This window comes from Melanerpes formicivorus, unplaced genomic scaffold (genome assembly GCF_026170545.1).
Source record: "Melanerpes formicivorus ecotype bairdi unplaced genomic scaffold, bMelFor1.0.p_v2 SCAF_28, whole genome shotgun sequence".
Lineage (NCBI taxonomy): Eukaryota > Metazoa > Chordata > Aves > Piciformes > Picidae > Melanerpes > Melanerpes formicivorus.
Window position 1 is genome coordinate 7,046,574 of NW_027142380.1, and position 15,260 is coordinate 7,061,833.

The 15,260-nt window shown below is 41.9% G+C and overlaps 1 protein-coding gene across 12 annotated transcripts in view; it reads right to left on the minus strand.

Annotated features, from left to right (window-relative positions):
• The window catches only part of FOXP1 (forkhead box P1), a 405,896-nt gene that overhangs the window by 22,556 nt on the left and 368,080 nt on the right, over window positions 1-15,260 (minus strand). For 11 of the 12 annotated variants that reach the window (XM_068154355.1, XM_068154360.1, XM_068154352.1 and 8 more), the window contains 3 exons: window positions 9,514-9,597; window positions 695-896; window positions 509-588 (listed from right to left, as the gene is read on the minus strand). In XM_068154355.1, coding sequence (XP_068010456.1) covers window positions 509-588; window positions 695-896; window positions 9,514-9,597 — 366 coding nt within the window. The remainder of the gene's footprint in view (window positions 1-508; window positions 589-694; window positions 897-9,513; window positions 9,598-15,260) is intronic. The other variant, XM_068154362.1, reaches the window with a different exon arrangement.

Sequence of the window (15,260 nt, forward strand, 5' to 3'; positions counted from 1 at the left end):
AGGGTTTTCACAATACGAACTAAGATTAATGGCTGTATTTAACAGTTCAATGGCAAAATTCAAAATGGAATTATCTAATTGTTTTGAGTTTTTATTTCTGTTTCCTTACAGAAATATTAATTTATTAGTCATTCATAAAGCAGAATCAAAGAGAAATGCAAAACATTTCACTAGCTGATTAAAGCTCAGTAATTATTTAGAGCTCAGATTAATTCTAGGGATCAGAGATTACTGTAGCTTGTGATAATTGACTTGCCATCTTTAAACAGGCTCATTTTCACTGTTGTGTGAAATGAATTTCCTAATAATCACATCGTATTGTAATACTTAATCAAAAGCAATTATGTTATATATTGCAGTTCTAAAAACCCTTATAGTAAAGGTTTGAGCATTTGAGCACGCTTACATACCAAAGGTTTGAAAATCTATTTAATCCAGAGTCTGCACATACAGGGAGATTTTTTTGTGTGTGTTTCTAATCCAAATGCATGTGTTTGGCTCAGCTTACCTGTCTAATTAAAGATGCGTACGTGAATGGTGGTCTAACTTCTGCATTCTTATAAAATTCTTGGTTCTGGGCAATATCTGCTAAATAAGAGAAAGTGTTCTGTTATCATCACAGCTTGCTGCTGCCAGGTTGCAGGCAACAGCAAGCTGTCCCACCAAAGGGGGTGCGCCACCGGAACCCCTTTACCTGACGAAATGGGGACGTTGTATTTATCCGAGTACCGCCTCCGGATGGGTCCGACGTTGTGCATGCTCGTGGTAGTGATGACCGACGGTCCCTGCGTGACAGGAGTGATGGGCGCAGTCGGGGTGGTGGGAGTATGAGGTAAGCTCTGCGGAGACGCCTCGGATGCAGTCTTGGAAAGCGTGACGCTCGATACCAGATTCAGCTGCGGAGGGAAGGATGAGGATTTTGTTACAAATGGCATTTCTGACTAATTAAGGGCTGCAGAGAAAATTCTCGATGACGGAGTCCTCCTTGGTTTGAAGCAGACAACACAGCCCGTGCGCTCCCTTCAGCACAAAGTGCTGAAAGTGCATCTCCATTAGGAACCAGTAAAGGGAAATAAATATATAACATTTCTCACTGATTTGAAAAAAGAACAACATAGCCTGCTGCCAGAACTACAAATCGTGGATTTCAATCTAAACCTTAAAAGAAGATCTCACACAGCACACAATCATTTTAATATTTTATTTTACTCCCATTGTTTCACAATCTAAACCCCACACATCTTATTTCCATGCTATCATTATGCATGGCTTCTAATCAGTCTTCTTGGATATTTCATCCAAGGCATCAGGCTTAAAAGGCAAGACTTTCCCAGGGACGTACTAGGGAGAAGCACAATCTCTCTCTCTCTTTCAGCATTTGGGCTTTTTTTTCCCCCCTCTGTTCATCCATTTTAAAAGCAAAGCCCAGAGTAGGTTAACGCTGGAATAATTTAATTAATCACACCACATGAAATACTGCAAGCATTCAGCCCAGCAGAAGTGGCACTGCTCTTTTTTTTCTTCTCCCAGGACGGAAGGCAGCAGCATTACCTGCACGAAGGCCAGCCCTGGACAAATGGCAGCTTGCCACAGCAGGCTGTAAAACACAACTGCCTCAGAGACTGTGTATCAAACCCAGCTCCAACTCAAGTGTTTTCGATACACAACCCTATTTATATAACCAGCATCCACATTCCTCCCCGACCCTTTCTTTCTGCCCTACAATGTCCTTTGAAAGATGATGCGCTGTCTCAATAGGTCACTCCTGCTGAAGTATTTTAAACAAACAATCCCATCTCTTAACTACAACATCAGAAAAGAAGATTCAGGAAAGGGCTCTTTGACTGTTTCCACATTTCCTTCCCTTAGGCGGTTTTGTGAATAATATTAGTGAAATCCTGACCCTACTGAAGTCAGTAGCAAAATCCCTACTGAATTTAACAGGGCCAGAATTTTACAACTTTTATTTATGATTAACATTCCTTTTTGCCGGACATTAAACCTTTTCAGATGAAGGCAAGGCGCACTACTCAGCTATGTCTCCAAATAGCTCATGTTTATCCATAAGGCGCTGTATTAATTTCCCTCATATGAAAGTAACCAGATAAGAAAACTCCCATTAGCATCCCTCATATGAGTTAATAGCCACAAATAACATTTCTTTATAAAAATAATAGGATTTATCCAAAACAAAGGTAGTGAAAAATGAAGGAATCTAATATTATAGAAAGGATACCCACACAGAAAGCTCATTGACCACAGAAAGGGCACAGCTGAGCAACAGATAAATTGTGATTGCTTTTTGTTTCCTGACTGTGAGATGCAGCAAGCTGAAGGAAGTCCCAGTCATGAACACCCAGTGCAGCCCCATGCCCTGTGATGGTGCACTGGTGGATCGAGCAGTGCTCCAAGGACAGAAGGAGGTGAGTGGCAGACCTCAAACACCCACCCTTCTGTGCAGGTGCTTACAAATGATGCTTTGCCTTCCAGGGGGAAACAGTTAACACTTGGTGGCAAAGCCAGAGAATGTGAACCCAACAAGGGATGGTGAAAGGTGGTAAAATATGAGTATTGATTTCCCAGAGACTCCCATACTAGCATGGACCACTAACCACAGCCAGGAGGTGAGCATGGCTGTTCACTATGTCATGGTGCAGGGCACTGTCACCACATTCCACTGAGGAGAGTCTGGTCCATTTGTTGACTGGCGTGATTTAAGGACACTGATTAGGGACATGTATACAGTAATGTCTCCCTGTTATCCATCTATCCATCTATTACATATGATAAAAGGACCAGTGACGATAATAATAGTACAACTGACAGGTCTCACCATGAAATTAAATCTACTGTATTTTATCTCAGTTTCTAAATGGACATTTTAACAGTCCAATAACTGCGAGCAAATCTGCGTCAATTTTAAGTGCCTGTCTCCAGCGCAGGCTCGGCAGCCAGGCCCTCCTGTCGGAAAGATCACTGCTCCTGCTTCATCATTATGGCTCCAACTACTCCTTTTCAAAAGACTCCCCTTCCTTTTTTAGTGTGTAAAAACTTAACATTTAATCTGTTTCTACTAGGGAACTGCGAGGAATGATCCACAAAGGTCAGTATTCCCTGCTTAAAGAATTTGAATGGAGTTGAATTTCTTCAGGCTTTTCAGCATAGGTAGCAACTAGGAATAAACACAGAAGAGGATGAGCAAAGGGGGGGGGGCTTTAACAGGCTTGACAAATGACACTGCGATTCACACCCACTGCTGGGCTGCCACTAATAAGCTACAGAGGAAGCAGCCAATCTCAGCTAATTACCAGATAAAATTGTATTGTAAGGACTCTAATTAGGAGATGCTTATGGAGGTGATCTAATGATTAAACGCTGCATCCAAGTGACCCCACCATCAATGTGCAGTGGTGCAAGATGTCACCGGAATATTTTGTAGAAACAGTAATTTTATTTCAAGGAGGGGAGGCAGTAATATTTGTAATAATGGCTATGAGGTAAACTAATTAAAAGACAGTTCCTAAAGGAAGACTGTGGCTTTGAGCAGCTGTGGCCGTTCCAAAACAAAGTGCCAAATCTCAACAGAGGAGCTGCAGTCAAGTGGAAAATTTCTGCCTGACCTCTGCTCTTGCTATTAATTTGCAGGAAAACTAATGACACATATACATATTCCCACAAAATTGTTCTAATTGCTAATTTGCCAAAGGAGCCCAGTTTCCAAATTAAACATGACTGCAGTCTGTGAGGAAAGAGAGAACAAAAAGCTGGAACACAGCAAGTCTGCTGCGTTTCACCTCCAACAACCATTTGCGAGCCTGAACCAACAAGTTAATGAAACACGACCTTGTCGATCGCTAGCGAAGTTTTTCCTTTTTCCGTGTTTTATTTGATGACACTCTCCTCTTCCAGCTGGGGTCCGATCTCTGCCTCTGCTGTTACCAAAACACAAGCTTGGGTAAGGGAGGAGAGGGCTGCGCTCCCTCCACAGACCTTTGCCGCTGCTTTCTTTGTTGCATCTACAGAGCAAAGGCTGAAAAATCGGTTGTGAATTAGAGCAGAATAACAAATTATGAATGGTGTTGGTTTTGTTGCCATCTTGAATTATTAATCTGAATGGTAAACTATTAAATCTTAATATTGGCGTCAATTAGAAACGTGAAAGCGGCCTTGGATGGTTATGCAGGGCAAAGATCAGGGAGGGACCGGGCTGGGAGGGTTTCTCTTCCTGATGGAAACTTGACACGGTTTCTCCCTGTTTGCATTTTCTATTTAAAAACAAGTTACTATGATTAGAAAAGTTGTTCGTGTTGGTATTTTGTACACAGCCTGTTTCCCACATACCGTAATTTTTGGATGAGGTACCACTGCTGTCAGAGGGGAGGGAGCCTCAGTCACAGTTAGCACTTTAATGGGCAAGAACTTTTGCACTTGCATAAGGAACAACATGAGGCATGCTTCAAGCATGCTGGGGAGGTACAGCCTGTCCACTACAGAGTTAAATGTTTTTGTAATATTTGTACTGGGGGTGGGAGGGAGGGAGAATTTCCTCCCAAGTTAATAAAAAAAGCAACAACAAAACCCCCCAAAAAAACAGGAAGGGTAAAAAAAATACTAGAAAAAAAACCCCACCAAAATCCACAAGTTTAGGCGCTAAAATCTTGCAAATTCAATCACTGAACCCTGTTGGATGCTTTGTTCAGTTTTAGGTTTTGAGAACAGCTCCTCATATTGTTTTACCTTAATCATAAATGCCACAAATGGTTCAGCATTCAATATCCTGCTAAGGATTTTACTATTAACCTTCCTTCTCAAGAAACAGTCATATCTTCCCATTAAAGGTGAAGACTGAGTCATTTTCTTCTTTCTTTTTTTTTTCTTTAGATATAAACAAGGCAAAGAGGTAACCCTCTCCTTCACCCTGTAAAATAGATTTCCAGTAAGTGGCTCTCCCATTAGGACTCAGCCTGACTTCTTTTTGTGTAAACATTTTACATGACAATAGTGGCAGCACATTAAAAAAAAAAAAAAAAAAAAAGCCCCTGAAACTCTTTTAAAAGAAAAATAAATAAATACATTTCTAAGTGTCACTGCGGGGCCATACCCAGTGCTGCAGGGCAGCAGCTCCTCTGTGACGGATGCTGCCGCATCGGTCCGAACTGAGGATTTATCTGCACTGAGTTCCTGGGACTGAAATGCTCTGGGAGCAGAGACTCTGAGGGTGGGAGAGAAAGTTAAGGCTGGGCCTAAAACTTTGTGAAATGCTGTGTCTTCCTCTCCCGTTTCAGCCTGGACACATTAGCCTATTAGATGCAGAGCCTGGCAGGCAGCGATCACTTAGCAGGTGTTGTTATTGGCAGGAACACTAAGGAAACTGAAGCCGAGGAGTGAGACTTAATGAAAACCAGTATATAAAAACAGCTTTTGTTGTGCTTGAGAATCTATCTTTATTGCTGCGTGGCGTTATTTTTTCAAACTATAAAGTACAGCTACAGCAGCTAAAATGCTCAGTCATTACCTCAACAGTTAAAAGACTTCTTTTTTTTTTTTTCAATGCTTTGTTATTACAGTTGCTAAAAACAGTATTTCAAAACAATCATAACTGCTATGGTTAGGGTAAAAAAAATACATTGAAGAAGGGATAGCTAACAGTACATTTTATTTGAAAGTGCCAAAAGTTTCTTTAAATTTTTTCTGTCTGTTTTTAAAAGATGGCTATAGCACCAGAGTGTCTGCTAGAGTATGCACAATTATCTGTTGGTTAATGCTTTTTACTTTTCCTTCCCTTCTTAGGAACTTGGACATCTTATAATCCCCCAAAAGAAAGCACATTCCCATGTCAATCTATCACACTGATCACTAACACCAATGCAAAGAGCGTGGAGCAAAGGTATCTTAATAGCAAGACCAGTAAGATAACTCTTGAGAAATTGTTGTTCTGGCTTTTGTGTTGTGGAGTTTTTTGTTTTATCTTGGAAAAAACCTCACCTTACACAAAGATGTCACAGACAGCTTTGTTCTCACTTTATTCCAGGCCCTTCAGTCTCACAAAAGCAACACATGTAGCAGCAATAGATACCACTTTATCTGCTTCAAGTGTTAAGTTGTGAGGTACTTTCATTTGCTTTTAAAGTCCTGCACTGCTGGTCATTTTACTTATACAGCTGTGCATGTTTAAAAGTGGCAATGAGTACTGCCCCAGCTCCTGACGTCCTCTCCCTCCCCAGTCCCCTCCAGTCTGTCCAGGATCTCCTCAGGAGCAGAAGAGCTGCCCTTTGCAAAACATCTGATATCAACAGCAATCTCTCCACGTACATACCCTCTCTGCCAACAATTTAGGCCATCCACCACCACACCACATAAGAACATGCTTAAATCTCATCAGCTTTACTAAGACTAAAAAGCCTTATTGAACAGATGTCTTGGTGGAGTAGTGTAGGGAAGTGCAGAAGCCACTCCACCACCCTTCCCAAGATCAAAATTACTGCAAGCAGCTAAAGCCTCCCAAAGGCTGAGTGTGTGGATGGACATGGCTAGACTGGACAAGCATCCCTTCCCTGAAACTGGGAGAGTTCTCAAATGATGCACCAAGAACCTGGCTGAAGCCCGAAAGCACCAATGGTCAGTGTGGATTACAAGTGGCACATGGGTAACACAGATGCTCAGTCACCAGTTTTTGCCTGCCAGTTACAAACAGTTTAAAACCCATGCACTGAGGTCCTTGAAGCAGAATAGAACCATTTCCTCAGCCATGAAAAGGCTGTGGTTTTAAATCCCAGTTCTCTGCTGCTCGGATTCGCAGCCTCTCTCTCTCTCTCTCTCCTTTAACATCACCAATGCGCCACAATATATTAATTCTAACACACACCTTGCATTAGTTATGTTGGCAAAAAAAAATTAATTACTGGATGTAAAGAATACTTTGCACTGCAATAATGGTCATCAGATCTTTTTACCAAAGTCCTATCCTACTGAGTTAAAAGGACCGGGGTCTAGCACAGTCTATGCAGTGCCTGTGTATTTTTTTCACTAGGAAGGCACAATTTATGCAAAACACTATACTTCTACATTTTATAATTAATTTTCAAATGCTTCACCTATACATATTTTAATAATTCCTGATTTATCAGATGGTATCTGTAATAAATTTTTCTATATTTCAATAAATGAAAAGAAGGCAGTTTCAATCCAACAACAGAGTGCCACACAATATAGGCCTGTCAGGCACCAATTTTTACTTCTAACATGTAAGTTAAAGGATAAGGAATTTATAATGCTGCCTGTGAACGAAACCACTTTTCATACACAAATGTGATCTTTTTTTTTTCCAAAGGGTAATACAACAGTACATTTACATAAACTAATCCAAACAATCTATGTATTTGACAATGGCAAACCTCACACAGACTGCCTATTGTTGGTTTACATCTTGGAGTTCTTTATGTTGGCTTGTAACACTGCTCTAGCTGTCAAAGGTTTGACTTGGACTCTAAATAAATGGTTATAGAAGTGCTGTGCAGCGATATTGGACTTCTTTGCAAAAGAAAACCTGCTGTGTATGAATTCAAAAGCTATTAATTTTTCAGTCAAAAATATTCATGCCTATTTCTTTTAATAAAGAAACACTGTGCTGAGCAACTGAGAGATAATGTTGACTAGTGGTACAGAATTTTCAATAGAGCAGTTAAAAATAAATTTAGTAGGAGGTCCCCAACAAAGCTATAATTTTCCAGAATGTAAAACATTTTTAATACTAATCAAGACAGCCCTTTTCCCCCTGCGTTCACTTTCTTTTTTTTTTTCCCCCTTTTCCCCTCTTCCACTGCTTTTCCCTGTTTATTAGCTGTTAACACTAATCTTCATGGCGACACCGCCTGGTATCTCCGTAGCCTACAACACCCACGGACGCTTCCTGCCCTCCGTGGCTCAGCATCGATCACGGGCGGCCCTGCCAAACACTGCTCGCCGCCTTATGATTTCCTCCCCTTAGTTTTTAATCCTTCCTCCTGAGGGGCAGCGCTGTTATGAAAGGCCTCAAGGCAGAGTGCTTTGAGACTCCCAGATTATTCCGCTGTTTTAATTTTTAATCCAGTAAGAGCTATAGAAACCAAATCTCCTCCCCATTCTGTTGGGTCTACATACTTTGCCAACAATGCGCTGAAGCATTTGCATTCAGGCTGAGATGGATGTGAGGAACTATAAGAATGCTGTTTTTATAGACACTGTAAGGAGCTTCTACTCTAGAGGGCTGGTATCCACCAGATCAAGCAATTCTGGGCATCTCAAAAGCTTAAATGGAAGGGTTTATACCTACCATTCAACTCTCTCCAAGAAGGCCCTGAAATTTCCCGTTGACTTTGACATCTGCTCCAGTGTTGCTGAATAGCCTGCAATTTTCTGTCTAGTAGCCTCCCTATGCACTTCTGCAGCCATTTATTTCCAACTACATGGAAACTGAGAAAACCTTTTCTAGTAAAAATGTGTGCGCGAAGTGTTTAATGATTTTATGTTCTCTATCTCTGTAATGTGTTCTGTTTCAGACATTAATTTTGTCTACCAACTGCATCTTGGCAGGCTACCATATTTGCTGGGTTAATAGTCTGACTCCTTTTTATTTCTATCACCATAAATCACACATATATGGGTGTGTGTTTGCTTTATTTATAGAAAAAAAAATCAGTCAAAACAGATAAACCAATACTTTGTCATTATGCTGCATCATTGCATATTGATTAAAATTGCTCGTACTAACTATAGATTGTCAACGCTCAATTAATTTTCACACAATGACTCAAAGCAAAATCAAATAAAGCCAGTGTACCTTTAAATCTTACAAATCTTAAAAATCAAGAAGCAAAGCACTCTCTCCATTTTGAATAATCATTGGAAGCTCCAAGGAGCATTCTCAGCATTAAGAGGTTGGGAGAAAACAACAACAGAAGAAGTGCCATTTTGGTCAGGCAACAAGATGGTGGATTTGCCTGGGGGTACCCAGGAGGTGCCTTGGGCTGCAAAGCCACTTTTGTTTCTCCCACATCTCCTCTTTAAAGGGCAGTCTGGGAGGGAGAAGGTTTCCCTTCTCAGTTTCAACAGTGTAAAACCTGATACTGGGTAACTGTGATTATCATCAAGAAGTGCAGCTTCTACTGTAAATGTCTGTGAGACAGGGAGAAAGCAAAATAAACATCCTAATAATTTAATTACAACTCCTTCCTAACACTTCCTAAGGTTTCATGCAACTCAGACTGATGCAAAGCAACTTTGAGGCATACATGAGGCCAGAAAAAGGCCCAATGCACCAGCTTTAGAGCAAAACCTCTTTCAAAGTCCTTGAAGAGGGGAATGAAAAAGCCCAGGTGCCTGTAGCAGTGCCTCCTGCAAAACAGTGCTTTGCACCTCCTCACCACAACTGGCTCCGAAATGGGCCTGTGCTTCACATCAGGCACTCTGGTGGAGAACAGAAAAGACAGGTTTGCTGTGAAGTTTTGTTTGCTCTGGGCAGAATTGAGTACTTACAGGCTGAGGGGTTGCTTTTGGTTCAGTTGACTTCACATGCAGGTGTGTCATCATGGCTTGCAGGCGCTCTTTATCTTTTGCAAGCTGAAAGAATGGGGAAAAATATCCTCTGTTACTTGCAGGAATAAAACCCAGCCTCTGCTTATTCCTAATTAAACAGCTGGCACCACGGCATGAGACAGAAGAATTTTATTGCTGAGTAGTTTGGAAATTGTATATGGTCTCTTCATGAGGTAAAGCTAACGCATGGTGCTGGGTGTCACTATTTCCCAAAGCAAAATGCATTAGCCCTTGAGTGAGAAGAGCTAGACCTGCCGGCACCAAGAGCTTCACTCTAGCCCTGACAGCTAAAAGACAACAGTGAATCATGTTTATTAACCAGTCCCATTCCAGCTCAGGATGCACAGCAGAAAGCAAGTGAGGCAGTGGCTCTGAGAGGCATTTGCCTCCTCTCAGACCAGGAAACAAGTGGCACAAATGGACCGTGCCTTTTACGTCACATACAGGGCACTGTAGCATGTGCAGCGAGATCAGTGACATCAGTGGTTAAACCACATGAGGTACCTCTAAACACCCTGCTTTCACTTGAGAAAGTGGCACAGCCCCTCAGATGGCTACCCTGGGCTGCCAGTCTGGGAATCTGAGCAGAAGCACCTGAGCAAGGGGCAGGAGCAGTAGCTCAAGGCTTCAGCATCCTTTCAATATATGCCTGAGGGCAGCAGGGTGGCAAAGGCTAATGGTACCAGGAGCTGCCCCAGAGCACTCATTTCAGGGAACCCAATACCACAGGACCATTGCTTTCTCCCTTTTTCATTGGTCACACTATGCCTAAGAGCTGGGTCACAGCTCCTGCTCTGGACAGCTCTTGCATCTTTTGGCTAAGATCTGCACCAGGCCACAGCTGGTGTCTTGGGATCACACCCATCCTTGGCCAGGATAGCTTCCCAGAGCGTTTAGAAGGCATTGGCCAGACACTAAATCTCATTATTTTTGTAAGGAAGAAATTTTTTGCATGTGCTAATAGGACTTCTTCCAGATGCACTAAAAAAAAAAAAAAAAAAGGTATTAAGAAACAATGCTAATGAAAAAGGGGTGTTATTAACCTTCAGGCCCAACACAAAGTCTCTCGTTTTCAGCAGGACTTGGATCAGGTTCTTCCAAATGACAATTTTTGCAGAGCTGAGGTTTTGCTTTAGACAAGCCAGATTCCTGGTGCCAAGAAGAGAACTGTGCTTGCATTCCCACAAAACTTTAAACAACCTGCCCACCTTATCACCCTCATCTGTTTGTAGCAGTAAAGTTGGGCTAAGTGTATATAAAAGGAGACTTGGTCATAAATCTCCATTTGTAACCTTACAGTCAAGGTTGTCTTGCTCTTTACCAAGGCGAGGGGATTCTGAGAGTGCCAGAAAGGCATCACGATGGGATAAGACTTGGCACATGGGTTTCCAAGACAGGAATTAAATAAAGGAAAAAATAGTGTCACCACTCTGTGCTCTGCAAGTGCAAAAGCAAAATTGCTAAGCTTTTCAAACGTCTGCTCTTTTCTTGGTCGAAAACCTCAATGGCAAGAGAGAAAAATCTGACACCTACAGCAGATCTCCTGCAATCTCATCACCAGATCTGTGCTGGACTTCAGAGAAGAGCCAAAGGGCAGCAGTGGGCTCTTATCATAGCACTGCAGCAGAAACTTCTCCCTCTGAGAGCCCTCTGAGGACCTCTTCAGAAAAAGGAGAGGTCTCAGCCCCAGCCACCGTGCTTCACACAAAACAAATTAAAGCTGAGAAATAGTTGCACTCTCAGTGCAGCTCTGTTGTGCAATCTCTCGAGCAGTCGCTGGGCACATGGGCTGCTTGGCGAGGTCATCTCAGCATTAAGTTTTGGTCTGCAGGCTACTGCAGAAAAGCAACATCTTCTAGCCAAGATAAATAAAAGGCAGGCACCTGAAAGCTTCCTGCCTGCACTGGCAGGAGGGAAAGGCACCCGGGCAGCACAGGGCACACCCTGTGGTGCTTCCTCTGGGGCCCCTCAGTGAAACAGAGCCATGCACCTCCTCCCTGCAAACGGCTGGGGTCCTTGTTTGTGGGGTTTTCACTCATCGTCTTAGCAAAGCTTTTAACGCCGTTGCTGGTGGATGGAGGTTATTAAAGATCCTCTCGACATTTCAGGCAGACACATGCTAACATTTTGTCATAGTCTAGGAATTCAAACACTCACCCAGTTAGGCAGGAGTTTAAATTATGAAAAATAGAGGTCTTTCCATTTCAAAGCACTGAAGAGAAGTAAAAAAATCCAAAGAATTTCTTTAAACTGTTTTTCCCTTAGGTCAGGAAGCAGCAGTGATATAAAACTAGAATGTTACTAGTAGTCCCTTTGGTCAGTGGGGTCATACTAAAGAAGGCATGATGGCTTGCTCAGCCACCAACAGGAGCAAATTCTCACTGGTGGCACTCACTGAAGCACAAATGGTCCAGTAATAGGGATTATTAGCAGATATGCAGGAAAGTTATCTTGATCTACTTGAGATCTTGAGTGAGGACTGTTTTGCCATGTAGGAAAGGATCTCGTTTGTACAGGAGGTCTGAGGACTATGCTATAGTCCCATCTGAAGTATCATTCTATTTTCCTATAGCCATTTAGAAAGCTTTGATGGTGGGAGTATTAAGATGGCCACCCAGTTATTCATGACAAGCCTGATTTTGTGAGATATTCCTCACTTCCATGGGGTACAACCACAGTGGAGGTGCCTGATCATGGTTCAACAGAAAGCACATCCAGTGCAAGATATACGCTCTGCAAACTTGGACACCAAGACACATGCCTTGCCCCAGAGAAGTTAAATCCTCAAGCTACACAGGTAGGAAAGGAAAGGCACAGAAAGCACAGGCCAAAAGGGGCAAGAAGGTAGTGGAGCAGCACAGAAGTCTGGCAACCAAGCCGCAACAGAGAAGACATTCAGCACAGCAGATGGGAAAATTGCACAGGAGGAGAAACAGGGACAAATTAATGGCAAGGAGCAGAAATGTGAAAATGGAAATCCAGTAAGGGCATTCAACAGGAGCAACATGGCCATAGCAGCAAGAAGGGAAGATAACTTCAGCAGCAGGATTTTGGACAGACCAAGGAACAAGAAGGAAGTTATTCATGGACAATGCAAGAGACATCAAGACATACCCTCTTCCCTCCCATTGTATGCCTAGTCAGGCTGTGCTCTAGAAAGGTTTAGGACCCATTCCCCAAGAAATTCAATGGATGCTTTAGGGAAACAGGCCCACACAGTGTTCTCAGTCCCCTGAAAACAGCCAGCTGTTTTCATTTTCTCCCTTTAGGAGATACTTTTTTAAACTTATCATAGTTTTGTTGCTGTCATGAAATGTTATTTTTTCCACTCAAAGGTGGTGCTGCAAAATGAATGTTCTATTCCAGCTAAGAACTAGCTAAGGACAGGGACATGTTCCTGTGTTTGTGTTTTACCCAGCAGCCCAAATCTCACTATTTATAATGGCAACAAATGATCATGTCAAAATGGTTTAAACAAAGTGAAATATGAGATCATCTCTACCTTGTCTGTGATATTTTAAGTATGTTTGTGATGGAAATGCTGAGACTAAAGCTTTGAGACACGTCTGCAAAGGGGCATTTGCAATCAAACATAAAACAGATCTGACCTGGTTTTTTTTTCCCCCTCAAAGTTGATGTAAGAATTTACCTTTTTTTTCAAAGACATTACACTTATCTCTGTCTATGACACTGTGCATAAAGGAAAAAAAGAAAGGGTTGCCTTTGGGACCATCACATTCAAAACATGAAGTGAATCCCTTAGCTGGAATGAATTGGTTTAATTCTACCAGTCTTGATGGGGCTGTACATGCATGAAATGAGGTGGCATTTAGATGCTGCCATGGAGTTGAACCCTGAATAGCTTGTGATATTTTCTGTCTCTACTGGAAAGCAAAGTCTCCCATCAGTGATGAGCACTGAGGGTCAAGTGGGACAGGTTATGGGTCTCTCTTCCATCTAGCTCATCAAAATCAAACAGCTGGGCATAGGACTTGTGGTCACCACTGCTGTAAACTTCCCTGTTGCATGAGTATCCGGTCTTAGTCCAGGTGTTCCTGCTACAGTATATCAGGCACTGCAGATCACACCACTGAAAACCTTGCTACTGGGCCAAACTTTTGTTTTGTTACAGTTGTGTGCAAAAGCAGGTCACAGCCAAACAAACTAGGTACTGGAGGACAAATCCTTGTACATATTTAGGCAGGTTTATTGTTGTGGTTTTTTTAAGTATCAGAGGACTGATACATAGGATGGAAGGAGAGGGAGAAGAGGGGAATTAAGAGATACACTTCATAAGCAGGATCACATCAACAGCTATAGTAAGCCTCCAGTCCATCCTGTTTGTTGTGCTAGTATGTTAAGAAACAACTCCAGACCTTCTTGGCCCTCACACCACTCTGAAGCGAGATTCTTGTCTTGGGGACAGTATTCTGCCTTCCCATGCAATGACTCTAAGCTAACTGGGTGTGAAGCTGCAACTATTAGCCACTTATAACAATTAGTGGAATGTAACGATGATAAATCTTTCAAAAATAGTGTCAAGGGCTTATGGAAAGGAGGCAACCCAAGCATCATTTCTGTCCTGTCTAATTATTGTCATAGGGCATCCTCCTGTAGTTTGAAGTACAGCCATTACCAGCAACTGCAGGAGAGAGGGATTCACGCTCTCCAAGACAACTTCAACTGCAGAATCTAGATTTGCCTTCAGCCTAAGTACTACTAAATCTTAGTTAAAGATTGTCTCATATCTCAGTTTACCAGGAAGAGTGTAGACTTTTTTTTCCCCCTAATTCCTGAAAAATTTGTTTAAATAACAGACCACCTCTCATAACATTTTCTGCTAGACTCTGACATTTTATGACTGGTAGCTTGATTTTTATAAAACTTGTATTAAAATAGTTTATATTGCTTCAGCTAATAGTGAAGGAGTGCCATGACCAGTGTGCTCCTGAAAGTAAAATTTGGCAAATATCTATGAAAGAAAAAGGCTAATTTGTAAGATAAGAAGATAAAAGGCATTTTTTTAAATGCTTATCTTGAAAAGTAACAACAAGAAGTTTAAGTGTGTTTTTGCTGATTTTTCTCTCCAACTATTTGAAGCTATAAATGACTTAACTCAGTAAAATTCCAAATGTAATTATCTTCTGTACTTAGCCCAAGGCTTTCCATATATCTCCACACTGCTGTCTTGCATACAAAATAGGTTTTTCAATAGCTGGTAACTATATAATGTACAACATTGTTTTAATTTCCCCTTCTGTGCTAACCTCTTGCCTAGACACAGACACACTGTCAAAGCTGCCCAGCCAGAGCAGCGAGGTTGCAGGGAGACAGAAAGGACTCAAAAGCATTTGGAAAGGCAGTTACACAAACAGGTCATACCTTTGCATTGCATTCAACATATTCCAATTTACCCCCTTTTGGCACTTTTACGAAAAATTATTTGCTATAAATGGCAAAAAATAATAGTAGTAGTAATAATAATAATACATGGAGAGTATTAGTGTATGAGACCACCAAACAAGCCAGGTCATGCAGCGTTTTGACATAAACATCAGCCATTTCCCCCATGTATCAACAGCTCTAAACGAAGGGGACCACATTCCACTCGCTCCCCTCCACCCCCACCCCAGTGGGTACAAAAAGCATTAGATACATATTGATGGATTTCCAATCAGCCTGTTTAA